The following is a 19680-nucleotide window of genomic DNA, read 5'->3' on the forward strand; positions in this document are numbered from 1 at the left end:
TTCGTCCTCGATGAATTTGCTGTGCTGTCTGGTCGGGTGTGAGAACGGAGCGTTTACGAGGCTGCGCTGCTCACGTAAGACGTATTAACAGCTTCGCTCTGCTTCACCTTGGACCGCTCGCATGTTTCCGCGGTCACGCGACGAGGCTTTTTTAAAAGTCCCATTCGCCAAATGATCCACTTACGTACATGCGGGACTTGCAAAGTAGTAAAACACACAGCAGCGTCAAAACCGGGTGGCGTCTGGCACGTGACAGTCGCCTGGGGCAACGGTGTTTGATGAACAGCTCGCCTCGCGATTACGCTACGTCACCGCCCCGCTGAAGGTCGAACCACTCGGCGCGACTTCCTTATCTGCTGTGTCTGTGCTGGTCGCACATCAGACGCAGTAAGCAGTAACGGCTGCGGCTGCCGTGAGGTCAGTTCACGGCTGCGGCAGCCGAGTAGCTTGCGTCGCTGGGACGGCGCGGCGGCGAGTTGGTGAGTGAGAGACGCAGACGTTGCCCCGCCATGTGGCTGTGGTACAGTCTGGTGCTGCTCGCAGTGGCTGCCGCGTTGTTTCTCCTCTACCTGTACTCCGTCAACCAGCACTGGAGGAAACTGGGGATCGCGCACCCCAGGCCGCAGCTCTTCTTTGGAAACACCCGCCGCCTGTTCCTCCTCAAGGAATGCCTCCCAGAGGCGCTGGACCGCGTCTACCACCAGCTGGAGGGACTGCCGTTCGGAGGCTTCTACCTCATGACGAGGCCGTGTCTTCTTCTGAGGGACGTCAACCTCATCAACAGAATCTTTGTCGGAGACTTTGGACATTTTCACGACAGGTAAAGTCTCGACCAACAAATGAGCGACTGTAAATTAATAGTTTTTTTTTTATTTAACCAGTTTCCTGAACAGTATAATTCAACAACCTCTTACGATTTCCTTCCTTGCGTCAACCTCTTCATCTCAGAGTAACATGTCTACATCTACATACATACTCCGCAATCCACCATACGGTTCGTGGCGGAGGGTACCTCGTACCACAACTAGCATCTTCTCTCCCTGTTCCAGTCCCAAACAGAACGAGGGAAAAATTGATTGCCTATATGCCTCTGTACGAGCCCTAATCTCTCTTATCTTATCTTTGTGGTCTTTCCGCGAAGTAAGTTGGCGACAGTAAAATTGTGCTGCAGTCAGCCTCAAATGCTGGTTCTCTAAATTTCCTCAGTAGCGATTCACGAAAAGAGCGCCTCCTTTCCTCCAGAGACTCCCACCCGAGTTCCTGAAGCATTTCCTTAACACTCGCGTGATGATCAAACCTACCAGTAACAAATCTAGCAGCCCGCCTCTGAATTGCTTCTATATCCCCTTTCAATCCGATCTGATAGGGATCCCAAACGCTCGAGCAGTACTCAAGAATGGGTGGTATTAGTGTTTTATAAGCTGTCTCCTTTACAGATGAACCACATCTTCCCAAAATTCTACCAATGAACCGAAGACGACTATCCCCCTTCCCCACAACAACCCTTACATGCTTGTCCCACTTCATATCGCTCTGCAATGTTACGCCCAAATATTTAATCGACGTGACTGTGTCAAGCGCTACACTACTAAAGAAGTATTCAAACATTACGGGATTCTTTTTCCTATTCATCTCCATTAATTTACATTTATTTATATTTAGAGTTAACAGCCATTCTTTACACCAATCACAAATCCTGTCCAAGTCATCTTGTATCATCCTACAGTCACTCAACGACGACAACTTCCCGTACACCACAGCATCATCAGCAAACAGCCGCACATGGCTATCCACCCTATCCAAAAGATCGTTTATGTAGATAGAAAACAACGGCGGACCTACCACACTTCCCTGGGGCATTCCAGATGATACCCTCACCTCCGATGAACACTCACCATCACTCTGGGTTCTATTACTTAAGAAGTCTTCGAGCCACTCACATATTTGGGAACCAATCCCATATGCTCGTACCTTAGTTAGGAATCTGCAGTGGGGCACCGAGTCAAACGCTTTCCGGAAGTCAAGGAATATGGCATCCGTCTGATACCCTTCATCCATGGTTCGCAAGATATCATGAGAAGAAAGAGCGAGTTGCGTTTCGCAGGAGCGGTGGTTGCTAAAGCCGTGCTGATGCATGGACAGCAACTTATCTGTCTCAAGGAAATTTGTTATATTCGAACTGAGAATAAGTTCGAGAATCCTGCAACAAACCGATGTTAAGGATATTGGTCTGTAATTTTGAGGATCCGTCCATCTACCCTTCTTATATACAGGCGTCACCTGCGCTTTTTTCCAGTTGCTCGGGACTTTACGTTGGGCAAGAGATTCGCCATAAATGCAAGCTAAGTAAGGAGCCAGTGCAGTAGAGTCTGTAAAACCCAATTGGAATCCCATCAGGATCTGGCGATTTATTTATTTTCAACCCATTCAGCTGCTTCACAACCCCAGGGATGTCTATTACTATGTCCTCCATATGGGAATCTGTACGAGACTCAAACGGCGTAATGTTAGTAAGATCCTCCTGCGTGAGGATGTCTTCAATTATTTGTTGAAAATATTCCAATCTCCGTCTTTCTGTCCTTTGTTTGCCCTCTACGCACTTCCTAGTAACTGCGACGTTATCGTCTCACACATTAACTAATGTCTTTTCATTCTGTCACGTGTTCTGCAGTTGTATTTAAAGTAGCTGCGATTCGAGGCCGTGCATGCTGGATTACTCCCGCCAGCGATGCACTAGCAGCTTTGCTACCATTGTCGATTCCCACTTTGTTGCCACTTCGCTGCGCAGAGCATCATGCTTGCTAACTCTCTAGTAGAAAACTTTCCCGGATGCGAAAATTTCTCCTGTTCCGGCAAGAAACGGAAATAGAATCCTAATTAACATTAAGAACAGATCTTTGATCCTCTTACACACATTAAGATACGTTAGTCGTGCATTATTTCCACAACGCTTTTCACAGGTTCAAACCTCCATCATCAGGATTATTTATTTATATTAATATGACCTACGTGTGTAGTCTTAACGATTTTGGAGAAACCTGTGGCACTGTGCAGCACAGAACCAAAACATTGCTCCAGAACATGGTTCTATTGATATATTTCACCAAAAACTGAACATTAATGTAAAATTGCAATTAAAAGGAGTAAAATAGAATACCTCCAGTGATCACAGGATCCTTTCACAGTCTTAACACATCACTTATAAACTGCCACTCATTGTCGACAAAGATGGTGTCGAAAGAATGACTTGCGCAAGGAAACAGCATAAATAGAAATATAATTTCAAACTAGGAATAAAATAAAGCAAAAAGAAAACCATTATTGCGGAAGCTATTGGGAGATAATGGTGTCTCAAAGCATTGAAACGTGTTGTGGAAATAAATTAAACAGTAATCTGTTACAAAAACGTTTTGTTTCATTCGATATCAATAACAGTCCTGCCAAAGCCTTAAAAATATTGATTTAAAAAATAAAATAAAATAAAAAAGTCCATTTTCCGCAGCTGGTACGTAGTAAACACAATGCGATAGGAAATTTTGGAAAGATACTTTGTCTATCTATGTAACTGGAAATTAATGAAACGAAAATTATTTCAGTGGGTTCAACAGTTTGTGATATATAAAGTGATGAGCTTTAAGTTATTTACCAGACAGAAAAATTTTCTACGTTAGAAAAAGCAAAACTTCTGTATCTTCCTCTAATTAAAGTGAAGGACATATATTTTATATGCTAGGAAACACAGTAGAAATCTGTAACATGAATACGTCTTGTTATCTTTGTTTTGTTTTTGTGGCACATAGAGACTTTAAAGCGATTTTTATCCCCGCAGGGAGCGAAGTGCTGTGCCGACAGGACGGTGCTCGCAGATACAACGTCACAACTTTGTTCCTTAAACGTCAGATGCAAACTAATTTAAATTACAGTGTTCTCCACGTAAGAGTTTCCTCGACGATGCTACATAGCACCATGCCATTTGTTATCTTATCAGTCTACTTAACTGTCACAATAACTCGCTAACACCACATTTCAATCACTTAAATATCTCGATTCACTCCTTCAAGTTTTTTTGCATACTCTGTCATGGACTTTCACATAATGCTGTGGACCAGAGGTTCATTCTCAGAGAGTTCTTTCTCAAATCAAGGCTCATGCATTATACCAGCAGACTTCTGCTGGTGACGTATGTTCTCTTCTAGTGTGCGTCTTATGTCCCCCACGGCTTTTAGTGCCTTTTTCTGTTTATCACTTTACTTGATCGTCAGCTTAAAATGTTCGCTTACTGCTATATTCAAAATCTTATTACCAAACGAAAATCGTCGCCTTCATTATTCTTATCAATTGCGAAACAGTGATGGAGATATACAGCATCCTTGCCTATCTCCTTGACTCCCTTGTTTATGTCATCTCTGACGGTGACTGCTTCAACTATTTACTCCTTTGATATCAATTATGGTATATTCGTCTTTAAATAACGTATCACTGTATCAGGAGAGATTTGTTTCACGCTAATCGTAATTCTCTCTTTTGTATAACTAAACGTTGTCCTTCATCTGCCGCTTCCCTACGGTCTGTTCCTGTCTTACCATCTCTTCCTCAGTCTTCCCATACTTCTCTTTCCTCACTGCTTATATGCCAACCCTAGTTTAGGAATTCTTTGTGACGGCCTAAGAAGTGCTTGTTCTCTCTGTTTTTCTTTTTTTCATTGCATTTCCTTTGGCTTAAGGGTTCCATCCCTAATTCTTTCCTTATTGTTTCGTTTTTAATTTTGTCTTATTTAGTGCAGCCTTTCACAAATATTAGAAATTGTATATGTTTCTCAGCTTCTCAATTTCCACATCTTGTAGTAAAGTGTATACTGTCATGACTTTCAAAAATTTCAATTGTTTTCCTTTCTTGTTTTATCCTTAAGTGTTCATCTTGTTGCGCCACATATACGACGGTGAATGTTAATTTCTTTCTGTACATCGATATTTTGCTCATCTGGTAAGTCACATCCTAAATAATGGGAACGGGCTACACATTCTACCGCTTCATTATTGAATACTATTTTTGTTTGTGTTGAATGAAGATTGTAGCTTGCGCTTATTTAGTTTAGTTTATGCAAGCCATTGGTAATTTATCTTCGCTGTCTTGTATAATTACTTGATTATCTGCAAATAACATCGCACTGATATGTTTACTCCTCGTTATAGTTATGCCTTATGATATTCTGTCTGTTTTCTGTTCTCTGATCATGTCATTTTCAAAGATATTGAATAATGTTGGTGAGAAGCTACGAGTGTGTTTAACTGCTTGATTTCCATGTATTTCATGTGCTATCTCTTTATCTGTGACAGTTCTAATTCTTGTGCTCATATACAGCCATGTTTCGAAATGGGTCGGCTCTTCAGGCATTCCTCGTTTTTCCGTTATCGCCCATAGCTCTTCTCTGCGAATTCTGTGAAACGGTTGTTCTTGGTTCAGAAATGCTAGGTGAGTTTCTAGATGAGATTCCCGTCTTTTCTATATTATCTGTTACGTTGCGAAAACACCATCTTTGTGTGACCTTCTATTTAGGACACCTGCTTATTCCTTCACTGAAATTATATACAAGGAATTTCTGAGCCTTTCATTTATTACTTTACTGCAGATTTTGGAAGATTTTTCCAAAAAAACGTATACCGCTCTAGTTGGATGTATTACTTCTTCCGTTTTTCTTATGTGTGCTGAAGTGACCTTGGTTATTTTCCATTCCTGTGGTATCTCATATTTTACCCAGCGCTTGTTAAAGGTATGTAGCATTCTTAATTGTAGCCAAATTCCTCTGTGGTTGATTAATTCTGAATTTGGTCTTTATTTTCAATTTTTTATAACTGTCTTCAATTCCATCAGGTATGTAAGTCTATTCCTTGGGACAGTTATTTTTTATCTTGTTCTTTGGCTTGTGGATTGTACCCTAGTCCTTCATAATATTTAATCCAGTCAGACTGTTGTATTCTTTGCTAGTCTACATGCTATTTCTCGTCTCCCATGGATATCCATAGATATTATGTTCATCTCTGCTTATAAATGTGTATACTGATTTTTGTATCGCTTCCTCTTCATTCTTTCCAAGTGTTATCGCGCTTTACCTTTCAATAATTTCTTTAAGGGCGGCATGTTAATCTCTTAGAAAAACCAAAGTTTTATGGAATTGATGGCTTTACACATCATACTTAACAAAGAGAGTGCAAAACGGTGTGCCCAATAATTCAGATTATGTTGAAAGGTAGAATATTTTAATGACTGGGAGAAGAAGTCCACAAAGGGGGTCCCACAGGGTTAAATTTTGGGTCGAAAACTGTTGATTGCACAAAAGCGAGCAGTAGTATCTGGTGTTCACCCAAGTGTGTCATGTAGGCACCTTTTCAAGGAGCTAATCATTTTAGCTAGGCCGTCATAATAGATATAATCACTAATGAAATTGGTCAGAAATAATCCAGCACAATTTGAGATGATCAAAAAATCCTTACCTACAACACTGCAGTGAAAAATAAACTTTCTAATCCATTGTTAAAGCTTCCTGCGGCTCAGAAAGAAGTTCAGTTTGCCACCACAAAAATATTTGATTATTTGCCCAACGACATAAAATGTCTAAAATCTTTTGAGATGTAGCAAAGTAAGTTTAAAATATAATTTGAAATCATTTCTCCAGGACAACTCCTTCTATTGCATTGACAAGTTTCTTCTTAAAATCTGGTATCCACTACAAAAAAGGTAGTTACATGAGTAGACTGCAAATGATAATGTATTCATTAATGTTTAACATTAATCATGTATACACACCCTGTAAACTGACTCGTTCCACGCCACTTCGATAAAAGAATCGTTCAAATGGTCTATGATACATGTAATTAACAAAGTCCTCACACTTTCATTGTGAAACTTCGTATTTCTGCTTTTTCCATAGATTTGTAGAACTATTTATTTTACTCTGTATCAGGCGCGGCTCGTACCTAAAATCTCTGTGGTGGAGCTGCTCCAAAATATACGTTAAAATACTCAGCTTCGTATTACGAAGTTTGAATTATCAGAACGTATTTCGCATATTTTCCACACGGATTTTAATATCACCGGTCAACGTTTTTGAACCTTGGACATGTGATATCAAGCAATGGTTTTCAAAGAGGTAGTAGCTATGGTAAAGGTTGCTCCTTGAAGTGCCGCTTAGTTCTGTGTAGAAGAGGATCGGCGCGTGCTTCTAAAGAACACAGCTTTTGCGGGCTACCCGTAGGCTGTTATCTTTCAGCCTAAAGGTGTGCTACCAACCTCCACACAATTTTCACGTGCAACTGCTTGCATTGATAGAGAATGAACAGAATTGATAAAACTTTGCTAACTAACCCCTGTCTCTGCATATCTCTCTTAAGCTTTGACGAATAATTAATCGACGTTTAGTATTGTTGTTTTGATAGTGTTTCAGATGGTGTTTTTTGTTTCTGCTATTGCCTACTTAATCCCCTGTTAGAATAAGTTTGAAAATGTCTCGCTAGAGTTAGATGCGGTAACATAAGTTTCACCAACTAATGAGTGTTTACGAATGATTAAAGGAAAACAAGCGCGAAGTATGTTCCTTTCATTTAGTTTCTACTATGTTGTGAATAACTGTAATATACTACGAGTCAGAAAACAGCACAATAACAGTTCATTGTGCAAATTATGAGAAAAATATTGAACATGAGCATTGGATGAAAGTGAAGGAAATTGGGGCACCACTACCCCATCTAAACTTCAGTCAAGTACTGGAACAAAATTCAGGCAAGGCTATACAGGCAATTTTAACACTGCAATGTACAATGCAGTTGAGCGATGCTTCGGATGTGAAGTGAAAAAAAGATTTTTCTGTTTCACTTGCCCAGTTACAAATAGTACTGATAGCACCTGGACTGAGAGAGGTATTAAAATCTTTAAAAAATTTCAAGCGAAGCTAAAAAAACATAGTTTCAGTGAAAAACAGTTAAATGGTTTAAGTCAAATTCCAATGCTAGGGATAGTGGACATTAAGTACCAACTAGTAGCGCTTATCGCCTTAATATAAATATATATAATGAAAATGTGTAAACAATCCGTATTATATTGAGTAAACTGACAGACTGCATTAAATTTTGCAGCCAATTCCAGCTTGCCTTAAGGGCACTGACGGAACAGAAAATCCCGAGAACCCGGGAACCATCTGTATTGTAATTAATCTAACGTCAGAACAAGAGCGCATTTTCTAGCTGCACCCTGAAAAATCATAAAATAGAGTTATCTTAGGCCTGCCCAAAACAGTTCAACATGAATCCCCTCAATCAGGTTATGAGGTATGCCTCAATCTTATCTGAAGTGGTCGAAGACGAATTTCCTCGCTGTCGAAGTTGATGGAAAATTTTGCATATCTCATCCTAATAATTCGGTATGAGCTACAGACGAAAATAAACGAAAGATTTTATATCCATTGTACGACCAAAACGTTACAGTGCAGACGATGTACCGGCAGCTGTTCTCTGAGAGCTAGAGGTAATAAAGCCAATGAGACGCCTGAAAAACGATCTCAGTGTTACGATAGTGGTCCTGTTATGAGGGGCCACAAAAGTCGAGTTGAAATAAGAATTAAAGAGATGTACGTAAATGCTTCCTGGATTCACTAGTATGCACGTAAGTTAAATTTAATTGTTGCGTGTTGTGTGATGGGCAATGAGCAAGTGCGTATTTTCATCAGCAACTCGGAAGGAATTTCTTCCCTTTTTCCTCATCTCATAAACTCAAAGCCGTTCTTGGTTAGACAATGAAGAATCGTATTCCTACCTGCCCTCAGCACATCAGTTGGAATTTAAAAGCGACGAGCGTAATCACAGTATTTTAAATACCAAAAGAAAGTTGTTGAGTGCATGGAAAATATTATTGATGATAAGGCCAACGGCTATAGCACTCCAAACAAGGCTATGGACCTGAAGAGTTTCCTACACGACGAAGATTTCCTTTTACTTACATTTTTAAAATAAAGTCATGGCTCATTGTGACATTCTGTTGAATCAACTACAGTAAGAGAATACTGATGCAGTGAACACAACTTAATATGTATCTCACTGTGCAATTTCCGTCCTGACTGTTAGGTTCTCACTTGACACTGACGATCACTGGGAACAGGAAGAACTAGCAATAACACGAGAACGTTTCCCTGAATCAAGAACGATGTGTGCAAAAGGGGTATGCGACCACATCATGACAGATCAGTGGTCGATAACACGAGAACGTTTCACTGAATCAAGAACGATGTGTGCAAAAGGGGTATGCGACCACATCATGACAGATCAGTGGTCGATTCAGTTTGGTGTTCACTTGTCACTTGTAAAGCTGTTTGAACCAAGACTGAAAGAGGGTCGTTCCCCACCACTGATCTTACAGCATACGCTCCATTTGTAACTGACACACTTTGTGGGAAGTGAATACACTTAGTAGATTGAGCAGTGCCCAGAAGGAATGCGATGAAATGGGTGCTTAGAAAGGCCAGCCACAGTGTCCAACACCACTTCGCAACCCCTGATAGACTTCTTGAAAATCCGCTGCAGCGTGTCAGGCGTTACTTGTTCAGTTGCGAGTTGGATTCCGGCTCCCTGACCTCCTACAGAACAGTCTAAACCTGACATTTTCCTTCACGGTGTAATCACGACTAAGTCTGTAAGTCTTACGAATAAGATTGGACGAATTTTCGAGGCTGTAGAGTACTTTCTGATATGCCCTATAGTTTGGCTGAGCCTTCCCATTTTCCTTTTTAGATTTTATAGCTTTATTATCGCGTCGAACTCCTGTCATTCCAAACCAAAATCTTTTGTCAGCAAATGACCATTATAATCATTTCTTAATTATAGGTCTCCTGTCTTGTGAATACAGATTGTATGCTTTTAATGTAGTGGTCTCCGTTGGTTTCTACGTCCTCGTGCCGCTGATCACTGCAGACTCTTCCATCAATTAGAGGCAATTTCCTGTCCCAGAGGGTAGAAGGTGCCCCGTACCTCTGTTCAACTGTGTGTGAAGTCTTATGGGACTTAACTGCTAAGGCCATCAGTCCCTAAGCTTACACAGTACTTAACCGAAATTATCCTAAGGACAAACACACACACTCATGCCCGAGGGAGGACTCGAACCTCCGCCGGGACCAGCCGCACAGTCCATAACTGAAGCGTCTTAGACCGCTCGGCTAATTCCTCGCGGCCCCGAACCTCTGTTCGCTCCTCTGCTCTCTTCGAGAACACCGGTGGCAAGAGTAGGGTACAATGGAAATCTTCGTTCACCAATGGTAATGATTTTCATTTCAAATTTAAGCACTGTCTTGGCTCGAACTCGGAATTCAGGAGGTACTGATTACTGATCAGAGATGCTACCTCTAGACCACACGACCAATGTTGAAGAAATGACACTGTGAGATATGGCAAATCACCCTCCTGTCTGGGTTCTCAAATGCAGGCAATTTCTTAATCTTGTCCGCTGCTTCATGAAATACAATTCTGTTGTAGGAAATACGAACCTGCTGAAGATTGTAACGCATGCATTTATATGCACCAAATACTTCATAAGAGTATTTTTAGATCTGTGGAAGTCCTATGAACCTACTTATAGCAATAAAATCCTCGGATATGTCCATCAGTGGGTGTTCTGGGGATAGCTACTTACCATTCTACAGCCCTTCACGTAAGGACCTTACTTCAGGTACCAAATTGGGGAATTCGCATCAGACCAGTATTAGCTGGAGAACGACATGCCTGAAGGAAGCGTACTCTTATTCTGTTTTGTAATGATTAACTGTATTACTTCTCAATAAGGAGAGAGCGGTAGGAGACTGTAGACGTGCAAAGAGTGTCGATGGAATTTCGTCATTCGTGATACGTATATAGCAGTAGTAATAATAGGGTACAATGTTATAAGCGTGAGATTTTAAACTTTAGGAACCTAGTTTTTAACAAAAGGATTTGTGGCTACCACACCTGAGAAACCTGGACGCACAGACTCTTAAAGCACACATAATGTTAAAGAGCGCCGTCCACATTCCTCGGGGCTTTGACAGAGAGAACATTAGTCCTTTATGGCTTCTGCGAAGTTTAAGCTGGATTAAGGCCGCCAGGTTTGTTGGTATATAAACGGCATGCCACGTCAGAATTTTTCTTGGGACACGATTGTAGCTACGTCTATGTCTGTTGATGACTATCCAACATAACATGCGGCATTGTCGCCACAAAGACTTCGTCAATGCAGTCTCAGCTCTAATTTAATTTTTTAAGTGCTCATACATCCATTAAACCACCAGTATACCTAGACGAACATTAACAGGATGGAAATAAAGGTACTAGTGTCACAGCGTAGTGTAGGGCTGGAAACCTATAAAAACTTATGGTTTCCTAATGCGAAAAGGAAAAGAAAATCAGATCCCAAAATTTCTTCCTGAAACTGCCTCACTCTGCCCTGTAAACCTCTATTAGTGGCCGGCTCTGAATGCAAAGTGCCCCAAATTCTCATTACAATTACAACAGAGTAGCTGCCCTATAAACCCCTATTAGTAACCAGCCCTGAATGCAAAGTGCCCCAAATTCTCACTAAGACTACAACAGCGTAGCTGATCAAGGCTCAAACCAGCTTGCTGTCTATCCCGTCATGTCCACCAACAGTAACACGGGACTTAAACTCAACCTTGCTCAGTATAACAAATGTGGAAAGCGTCTCAGACACGTGATACCTCACAAACGTCTCTTCGCACTGTTTCAGGATGAACTTCCCGCAATACAAAAAGGACCCGATGATGCAACACTTGTGCACCATGGGCGGCTCCATGTGGAAGGAGATGCGGCTCCGCATGTCGCAGGTGTTTTCGGTGGGCCACACGCGCCGCGTCTTCTTCATGGTGCAGGAGTGCTGCTCGCACCTCCAGAAGTCCGTGGAGGCGGCCATCCGGCGCCAGCCCGGTTGCGAAGTGGAGCTCAAGGGTCTGGTCACCTCGTTCACCACTGACGTCATCGGAGTGTACGCCTTCGGAATCGAGTGTGGCGCAATTGATGACGCCAACTCGCAGTTCCGTCGCATCAGCAGCATGGCGAGTATTTTACTGTGTCTTTCGACGTAGGGGTACAATGAGACCACAAGCTGCTTTGGGCCAGACAGGGGAAGCAGGGAATGTACACAGTTAACGACGGTCCAGGACAGCCATGAAGCGCTATTGTACAAAGGCCTTTAAATGAGTACTGCAACGCATTTTTTCCTCGAATAGTTCCGGATGAAAAAATGAGGAATTTGCTGTGGGACATTGTAGAATATTCCTTCTTCAGCCCCCATAGTTCCATGAAGTTCCAGTGTATAGTAGCGCTATAGGTAGCCCCTTCGAAATGGCATCTGTTACGGAGGTTCGTTCCAAGCAGAGAGCTGTTACTGATTTTCTTTTGACGGAAAACCAGAGCATCGCAAATATTCTTAGGCGTTTGCAGTGTGTCTACGGAGACCTACTAGAGGACAAAAGCACGGACTGGCGTCTGTTGTAATCGCAACGAGATCGCGCAAAACCTGTCCGATCGTCCGTGTCCCGGCAGGCCGCCCACAGCTGTGACTCCTGCAATGTTGCAACTTGCGGACACTCTCATTCGAGTTGATAGACGGATCACAAAGACCTCCCTGCTCAACTGGACGTCTCTATTGGTAGTGCCGACACACTCGTCCGCCAGATGGGGTACTTAAAGATGGCGGGCCGGTTTGGCCGTGCGGTTCTAGGCGCTTCAGTCTGGAACCGCATGACCGCTACGGTCGCAGGTTCGAATCCTGCCTCGGGCATGGATGTATGTGATGTCCTTAGGTTAGTTAGGTTTAGGTAGTTCTAAGTTCTAGGGGACTGATGACCACAGATGTTAAGTCCTGTAGTGCTCAGAGCCATTTGAACTTACATATGTGTGGCCGCTGGGTTCCTGGTCGCCTAACAAAAGACCATAAGGAGGAACAAAGGAACATCCGTGTGGAAGTGCTTGAGCGCTACGAGTTGATCGTGACAGTTTGCTGTCGAATATCGTCACAGGCGACGAAAGAGGGGTTCATCACTTCGAACCGTAAACATAACGGCAATCTATGGAGGGTCAACGGACGACCATCTTGCGGAATTGTTTGCGAATTACGAGGCTGATAGCAACAATTTTTGACGAAAATTGTCACTAGTGATGAAACACGGGATCATCACGTCGAAGCAGAAGTAAAACAGCAGTGCATGGAGTAGCACCATACCATCTCGCCTGCGAAGAAAAATTTCAGAACCGAACACGCCGGTAAACTCATAGCTACGGACTTCTGAGACTCTGAAGGGGTTATTTTTTTGATGACCTACCTCATGGTGCGACGAGCAACTCTCAAGGGATCCGGAGAAACGGCTTCAGCATGTTCATTGCCACAAAAATGCAAACTAACTTTTCGTCCGCCATGACAACGCAAGGCCTCACACAAGTCTGCATAGATGCTCACAAAGCGTCACTGGACTGTTCCTCCTCATCCCGCATACAGCACGGAGCTCGTATCTTCTGACTTCCAACTGTTCGGCCCAATGAAAGATGCACTCCGCCGGAAGCAGTACGTGGATGGTGGGGGCGTTATTGATGCAGTAAAGACACGGGCTCTGATGTCGCCTAGTAGAGTAACAGCCAAAAGAGTGGGGAATAATTTGGAATCCTGAATAAAACCAACTTGCTTTCAGAAACGCTCCTCACAGTAGCTGCAGAAACGAGATACGTATTCAGGGTGTTTCTGTGTGTAAATTAGGGTAACTGTGCAAAGGTCATAACGGAACGTAACATATATCTAGGGAAACGAATTGTTCAGTGTCAGGTACTGTCGTTACACTCAAAGATGATACGAAAATTGATACAGAAGTGGAAACTGACGGTCGCACATGCCGGCTGGGGATTTTGAGTGCCGCAATAGCACTCTGTGAATGGACAGATGGAATGCGACCCAAGGGAAGTTGCAGTCTGTTCTGTGCCAGGCTCAGCTATTGTCGCGTGATAGGGAAAACCGAACGCCCAAAGATGTACTGTAGCCCACCAAAAGCTGAGCCACGAAACATGCAGCAGCGATGCAGTGGCGACTTTGGATAGAAATTGACCTCTGGCTTTTGGGTCGCCAATATTCATGTGTAGGGGAGATTGTATTGACGACATGAGACCCCCACTACCCCACCCTCCCTGCCCCTCCCATTCTTCCCTGCCGTTTCACCTCTACCTTCCCTCACCCCATTCCCTCGCCAGATTCCCCTATCCTAAACTAAGCCACGTACTTGATGATACACGACTAGGAAAACTTCTAAATCAACACAGACACACACACGCGCTCAATTCTGTTACATTCCCAATCGCGCACAGTATTTTATTGCAATGAGATAGCTTATAGTGGTAAGGACGGACTGTGAGGTACAAAATCAACAAATCTGCTGCTTTTAGGTTTCCATTTTCACTATCACTGCCCATCTATAACATGTAGCTACAATATTGCTTTCATAATACATCTACAACTTGTAGGCTAAAGTAGATCTCAATTATATTTCGTCCAAAATCAAAAGGTTACTGCTAAATCAATTACAAATTGCCCCGTCTTGCAGACACAGATGCTGATTAGCCCTAACTTCTCTAAAACAACCCCACGCTACTGGATCCACTTCATCACCGAGTATGAAGCGTTTATCGACTTTTGCGATAATGGCGATTTACAATACTCGCCATTAAAATTGCTACACCACGAAGATGACGCGATACAGACGCAAAATTTAACCAACAGGAAGAAGATGCTGTGATATGCAAATGATAAGCTTTTCAGAGCTTTCACACAAGGTTGGCGCCGGTGGCGACACCTACAACGTGCTGACATGAGGAAAGGTTCCAACCGATTTCTCATACAAAAACAGCAGTTGACCGGCTTTGCTTAGTGAAACGTTGTTGTTATGCCTCGTGTAAGCAGGAGTAATGCGTACCATCAAGTTTCTGACTTTGATAAAGGTCGGATTGTAGCCTATCGCGATTGCGGTTTATCGTATTGCGAGATTGCTGCTCGCGCTGGTCGAGATCCAATGACTGTTAGCAGAATATGGAATCGGTGGGTTCAGGAGGGTAATACGGAACGCCGTGCTGGATCCCAACGGCATCGTATCACTAGCAGTCGAGATGACAGGCATCTTATCCGCATGGCTGTAACGGATCGTGCAGCCACGTCTCGATCCTTGAGTCAACAGATGGGGACGTTTGCAAGACAACAACCATCTGCACGAACAGTTCGACGACGTTTGCAGCAGCATGGACTATCAGCTCGGAGACCGTGGCTGCGGTTACCTTTGACGCTGCATCACATCACGCCGGTAAATGCCAAACGACGCCCCACTTGGTGTAGGGCGCGTAAACATTGGACGATTAAAATGTGTTCAAACGTTGTGTCGAGTGACGAATCACGGTACGCAATGTGGCCATCCGATGGTTGGGTGTGGGTATGGCAAATACCCGATGAACTTCATCTGCCCGTGTGTATAGTGCCAACAGTAAAATTCGGAGGCGGTGGTGTTATGATGCGGTCGTGTTATTCATGGAGGGGGCTTGCACCCATTGATGTTTTGCATGGCACTACCACAGCACAGGCCTACGTTAATGCTTTAAGCACCTTCTTGCTTCCCACTGTTGAAGAACGATTCGGAGATGGCGATTGCATCTTTCAACACGATCGAGTACCGGTTCATAATGCATGGCCTGTGGCGGAGCGGTTTCACGACAATAACATCCCAGTAATAGCGTGGCCTGCACAGAGTCCTGACCTAAATCCGACAGAACACCTTAGGGATGTTTGCATCTCTGATTTCGTGCCAAACCTACCGACCGACATCGATACCTCTTCTCAGTTGCAGCACTCCGTGAAGAATGGGCTGCCATTCCCCACGAAACCTTCCAGCACCTGAATGAATGTATACCTGCGAGAGCGGAAGCTGTCATCAAGGCTAAGCGTCGGCCAACACCAAACTTAATTCCAGCATTACCAATGGAGGGCGCCACGAACTTGTGAGTCGGTTTCAGCCAGGTGTCCGGATAGTTTTGATCACATAGTGTCTTTTGTATTGTCTTACATAAAAAGAGTAGGGTGCCGTGTCCGAAATAGGAATACCATTCATCGGTAATTTTAATACTGAAAGACGAAGAAATCATTACTGCAGGCGAATATCTTAATTCATTATGACTGGGGAGATATGATACTTATCTGATTTTATCACATTTTGGGTGTCTTATCATTCTGAATGTTGCAGTCGTGACTGCTTGACTAATCTACACTGTTACTGAAAGTTCACCTGAAATTATATGTGATCAGTCTGCACTGTTACTCGTAGTTCACCAGAACTTACATTCTCAACGGTTTCCATTTGTCATATACATAGCATAGTTCGTCATTGTAGTTTAAGCATTACAGTTTCTTGTCAGAAGATACACTGCCGGAAAGAGAAATTAGTACACTGGGAAAGACGACGTGGATTTTGTTCCGATGGCGGTGCATGCCAGTATGGGGACTAGTAGATGTAGTGATAATGGTATCAAAGTGGTCCGCCAATCAGAGAGCTAATTGGTACAGCTACCAGAGCGCCATCTATGTCTACCTTCAAAATGGAAATCTCACAGCCAGAAGGCTCAGTGTGGTGCAGACATGTGAAGAAAGCAGACAACCATGTTACGGTGATCCACTCATGCTTGCTACAGCCAACTGGGTGAGTCGGAAAGAACAAAAATTGTGGCCGTCCAAGTGGCGCAATACTCCATTCGGCCACAGAGGTTGGAGGTGATGCGTCGGTTGTGCAACGATGCTGGCCTCAATGTTCACTTGAACATTCTTGGGTTCTGGATGTCCACCAGCACAGACAATCTCCAGGATTTTCGTATTGTAAGAGCAGCATTGGCAGATCGTGCAGCTACCACAGCACAAATAAGAGTACTTATGAGCCCAAACGTGTCAACATGGACTGTTGAAACTCGGTATTAACAGTGGGAGTACGGGCACGCACACCTCTAGCTGTTCCACTCATGCCACAGCATAGACTGCGTGGCTGGAGTGATGCCATCAGAGGTTCGCTTGGAAGATGGAATGGCGCGCGCTGGTCTTCAGCGATGAAAGCACATTCTGGCTGCACTTATGTCACCGTCGATTTCACGTACGATACAGACCTGGTGAGCGCTGTCTCTTAGAGTGCATTCGTCCGAGACACACTAGCCCCATGTCAGATATCATGATCTGAAGTGTGACAAGCTACAACTCTCGTTCAGCTTAGGTGATTTTTGAGGGGACGCTAACCAGCGCTCGGTAGGGGAAGAATGTTGCTAATCCCGTTCCTTTCCGTTTTTGCAACAGTAAGGTGATGTGTTGTTCCAGCAGGATAATGCTCTCCCACACACACTGCCGGTGAAACTCTACGTGTTCTGCAAGGCGTGCAGCAACCTCTATGGTCAAAACGAACTCCGGACTTGTCGACAGTCGAGCACATCTGGGATATGATATGACGAGAAGTGACACGTGCGACTCGTCAACGAATTTACAGAACAGATGTGAAAACTACCGAACTATCAGTTTAATAAGTCACAGCTGCACAATACTAACGCGAATTCTTTACAGACGAATGGAAAAACTGATAGAACCTGACCTCGGGGATGATCAGTTTGGATTCCGTAGAAATGTTGGAACACGTGAGGCAATACTGACCCTACGACGTATCTTAGAAGAAAGGTTAAAGAACGGCAAACCTACGTTTCTAGCATTTGTAGACTTAGTGAAAACTTTTGGCAATGTAGATGGGAATACTCTCTTTCTAATTCTGAATGTGGCAGGGGTAAAATACAGGGAGCGAAAGGCTATTTACAATTTGTACAAAAAGCAGATGGCAGTTATAAGAATCGAGGGGTATGGAAGGGAAGCAATGGTTGGGAAGGAAGTGAAACAGGGTTGTAGCCTATCCCCGATGCTATTCAATATGTATATTGAGCAAGCAATAAAGGAAACAAAATAAAAGTTCGAAAGTTCGGAGTAGGTATTAAGATCCATGGAGAAGAAATAAAAACTTTGAGGTTAGCCGATGACATTGTAATTCTGTCATAGACAGCAAAGGACTTGGAAGAGCAGTTGAACGGAATGGACAGTGTCTTGAAAGGAGGGTATAAGATGAACATCAACAAAGCAAAACGAGAATAATGGAATGTAGTCGAATTAAGTCGGGTGATGGTGAGGGAATTAGATTAGGAAATGAGACACTTTAAGTAGTAAAGGAGTTTTGCTATTTGGGTAGCAAAATAACTGATGATGGTCGAAGTAGAGAGGTTATAAAATGTAGACTGGCAATGGAAAGAAAAGCGTTTCTGAAGAAGAAAAATTTTTTAACATCGAGTATAGATTTAAGGGTCAGGAAGTCGTTTCTGAAAGTATTTGTATGGAGTGTAGCCATGTATGGATGTGAAACGTGGACGATAAATAGTTTAGACAAGAGCAGTATAGAAGCTTTCGAAATGTGGTGCTACAGAGGAATGCTGAAGATTAGATGGGTAGATCACATAACTAATGAGGAGGTATTGCAGAGGATTGGGGAGAAGAGGAGCTTGTGGCACAACTTGACTAGAAGAAGGGATCGGTTGGTAGGAGATGTTCTGAGACATCGAGGGATCACCAATTTAGTATCGGAGGGCAGCGTGGAGGGTAAAAATCATGGAGGGAGACCAACAGATGAATACACTAAGCAGATTCAGAAGGATGTAGGCTGCAGTAGGTACTGGGAGATGAAGAAGCTTGCACAGGATAGAGTAGCTTGGAGAGCTGCATCAAACCAGTCTGTGGACTGGAGACCACAACACAACGTGAACGAGGTGAGAAGGCAAGTCACAACGTATCCCAGGACAGTATTCGCCATCTGTACAATCGGCTAGATGCCAGAGTCAGCGCCTGAATTGCCACCCGTCGAGGGTACACTAAGTACTCTTATATGTGTTTCAGCGTGGATCGATACATGGCACCTCAGAACCGCTTATGCTATGTGGTATGTAAATGTAGTCATTTCATATACTCCATATGCCCAGTTGCAACAATAAATAGTGAGTGAACTACAAAACTCTGAATGGGTGTATTAACTTTTTTCCAGCAGTGTATTACGAGCTTGTATTCCGACAGGAAAACTAATTATTTTTCTTTCTCAAAGGAAGGGTACGCAACGATTGGTTGATATCATTTCTAGGATAACTGATAAAGGTAATTCGAGAATCTGATTGATGTATTTATTTTTTTTCCAGGTGTTTGACACTTCGGCCACCAATGCATTTCGGCAGATTCTCTTCCTGATTTTGCCAGCACTTGCCGCTCTCCCCGGGATGAGCTTCTTTTCTACGGCCGTGACGGAGTTCTTCGACAGAATCTCAGCGGAAACTGTGCAGTACAGGGTGAAGAATAAAGTCCTCCGCGATGACCTAGTTCACCTGATGATGACGCTGAAACAGAAAGGGCTCCTGGTCACGGAGGAAGGAGAGTCTATAGGTTGGTCTTTACTGTGTGTCACACTTATGAGCTCGCAGAAGTGCCGTCAGCCTTCAGATAACTAACACTCGTGGGATAGCGATGTACTGCTGGCGGTATGGTATCGCGTACGTGACGTATTTAAGGGCTGTTCAC

The 19680-nt window shown here is 43.3% G+C and overlaps 1 protein-coding gene across 2 annotated transcripts in view; it reads left to right on the plus strand.

The window, feature by feature from the left end:
* Window positions 1–387: 387 nt before the first annotated feature.
* The window catches only part of LOC124593687 (cytochrome P450 6k1-like), a 60352-nt gene continuing 41059 nt past the window's right edge, over window positions 388–19680 (plus strand). For both annotated transcript variants that reach the window (XM_047131989.1, XM_047131988.1), the window contains exons 1-3: window positions 388–820; window positions 11758–12082; window positions 19305–19545. In XM_047131989.1, coding sequence (XP_046987945.1) covers window positions 510–820; window positions 11758–12082; window positions 19305–19545 — 877 coding nt within the window. In that variant the 5' untranslated portion in view covers window positions 388–509. The remainder of the gene's footprint in view (window positions 821–11757; window positions 12083–19304; window positions 19546–19680) is intronic.

The sequence above is a fragment of the Schistocerca americana genome, chromosome 2 (assembly GCF_021461395.2).
Source record: "Schistocerca americana isolate TAMUIC-IGC-003095 chromosome 2, iqSchAmer2.1, whole genome shotgun sequence".
NCBI lineage: Eukaryota > Metazoa > Arthropoda > Insecta > Orthoptera > Acrididae > Schistocerca > Schistocerca americana.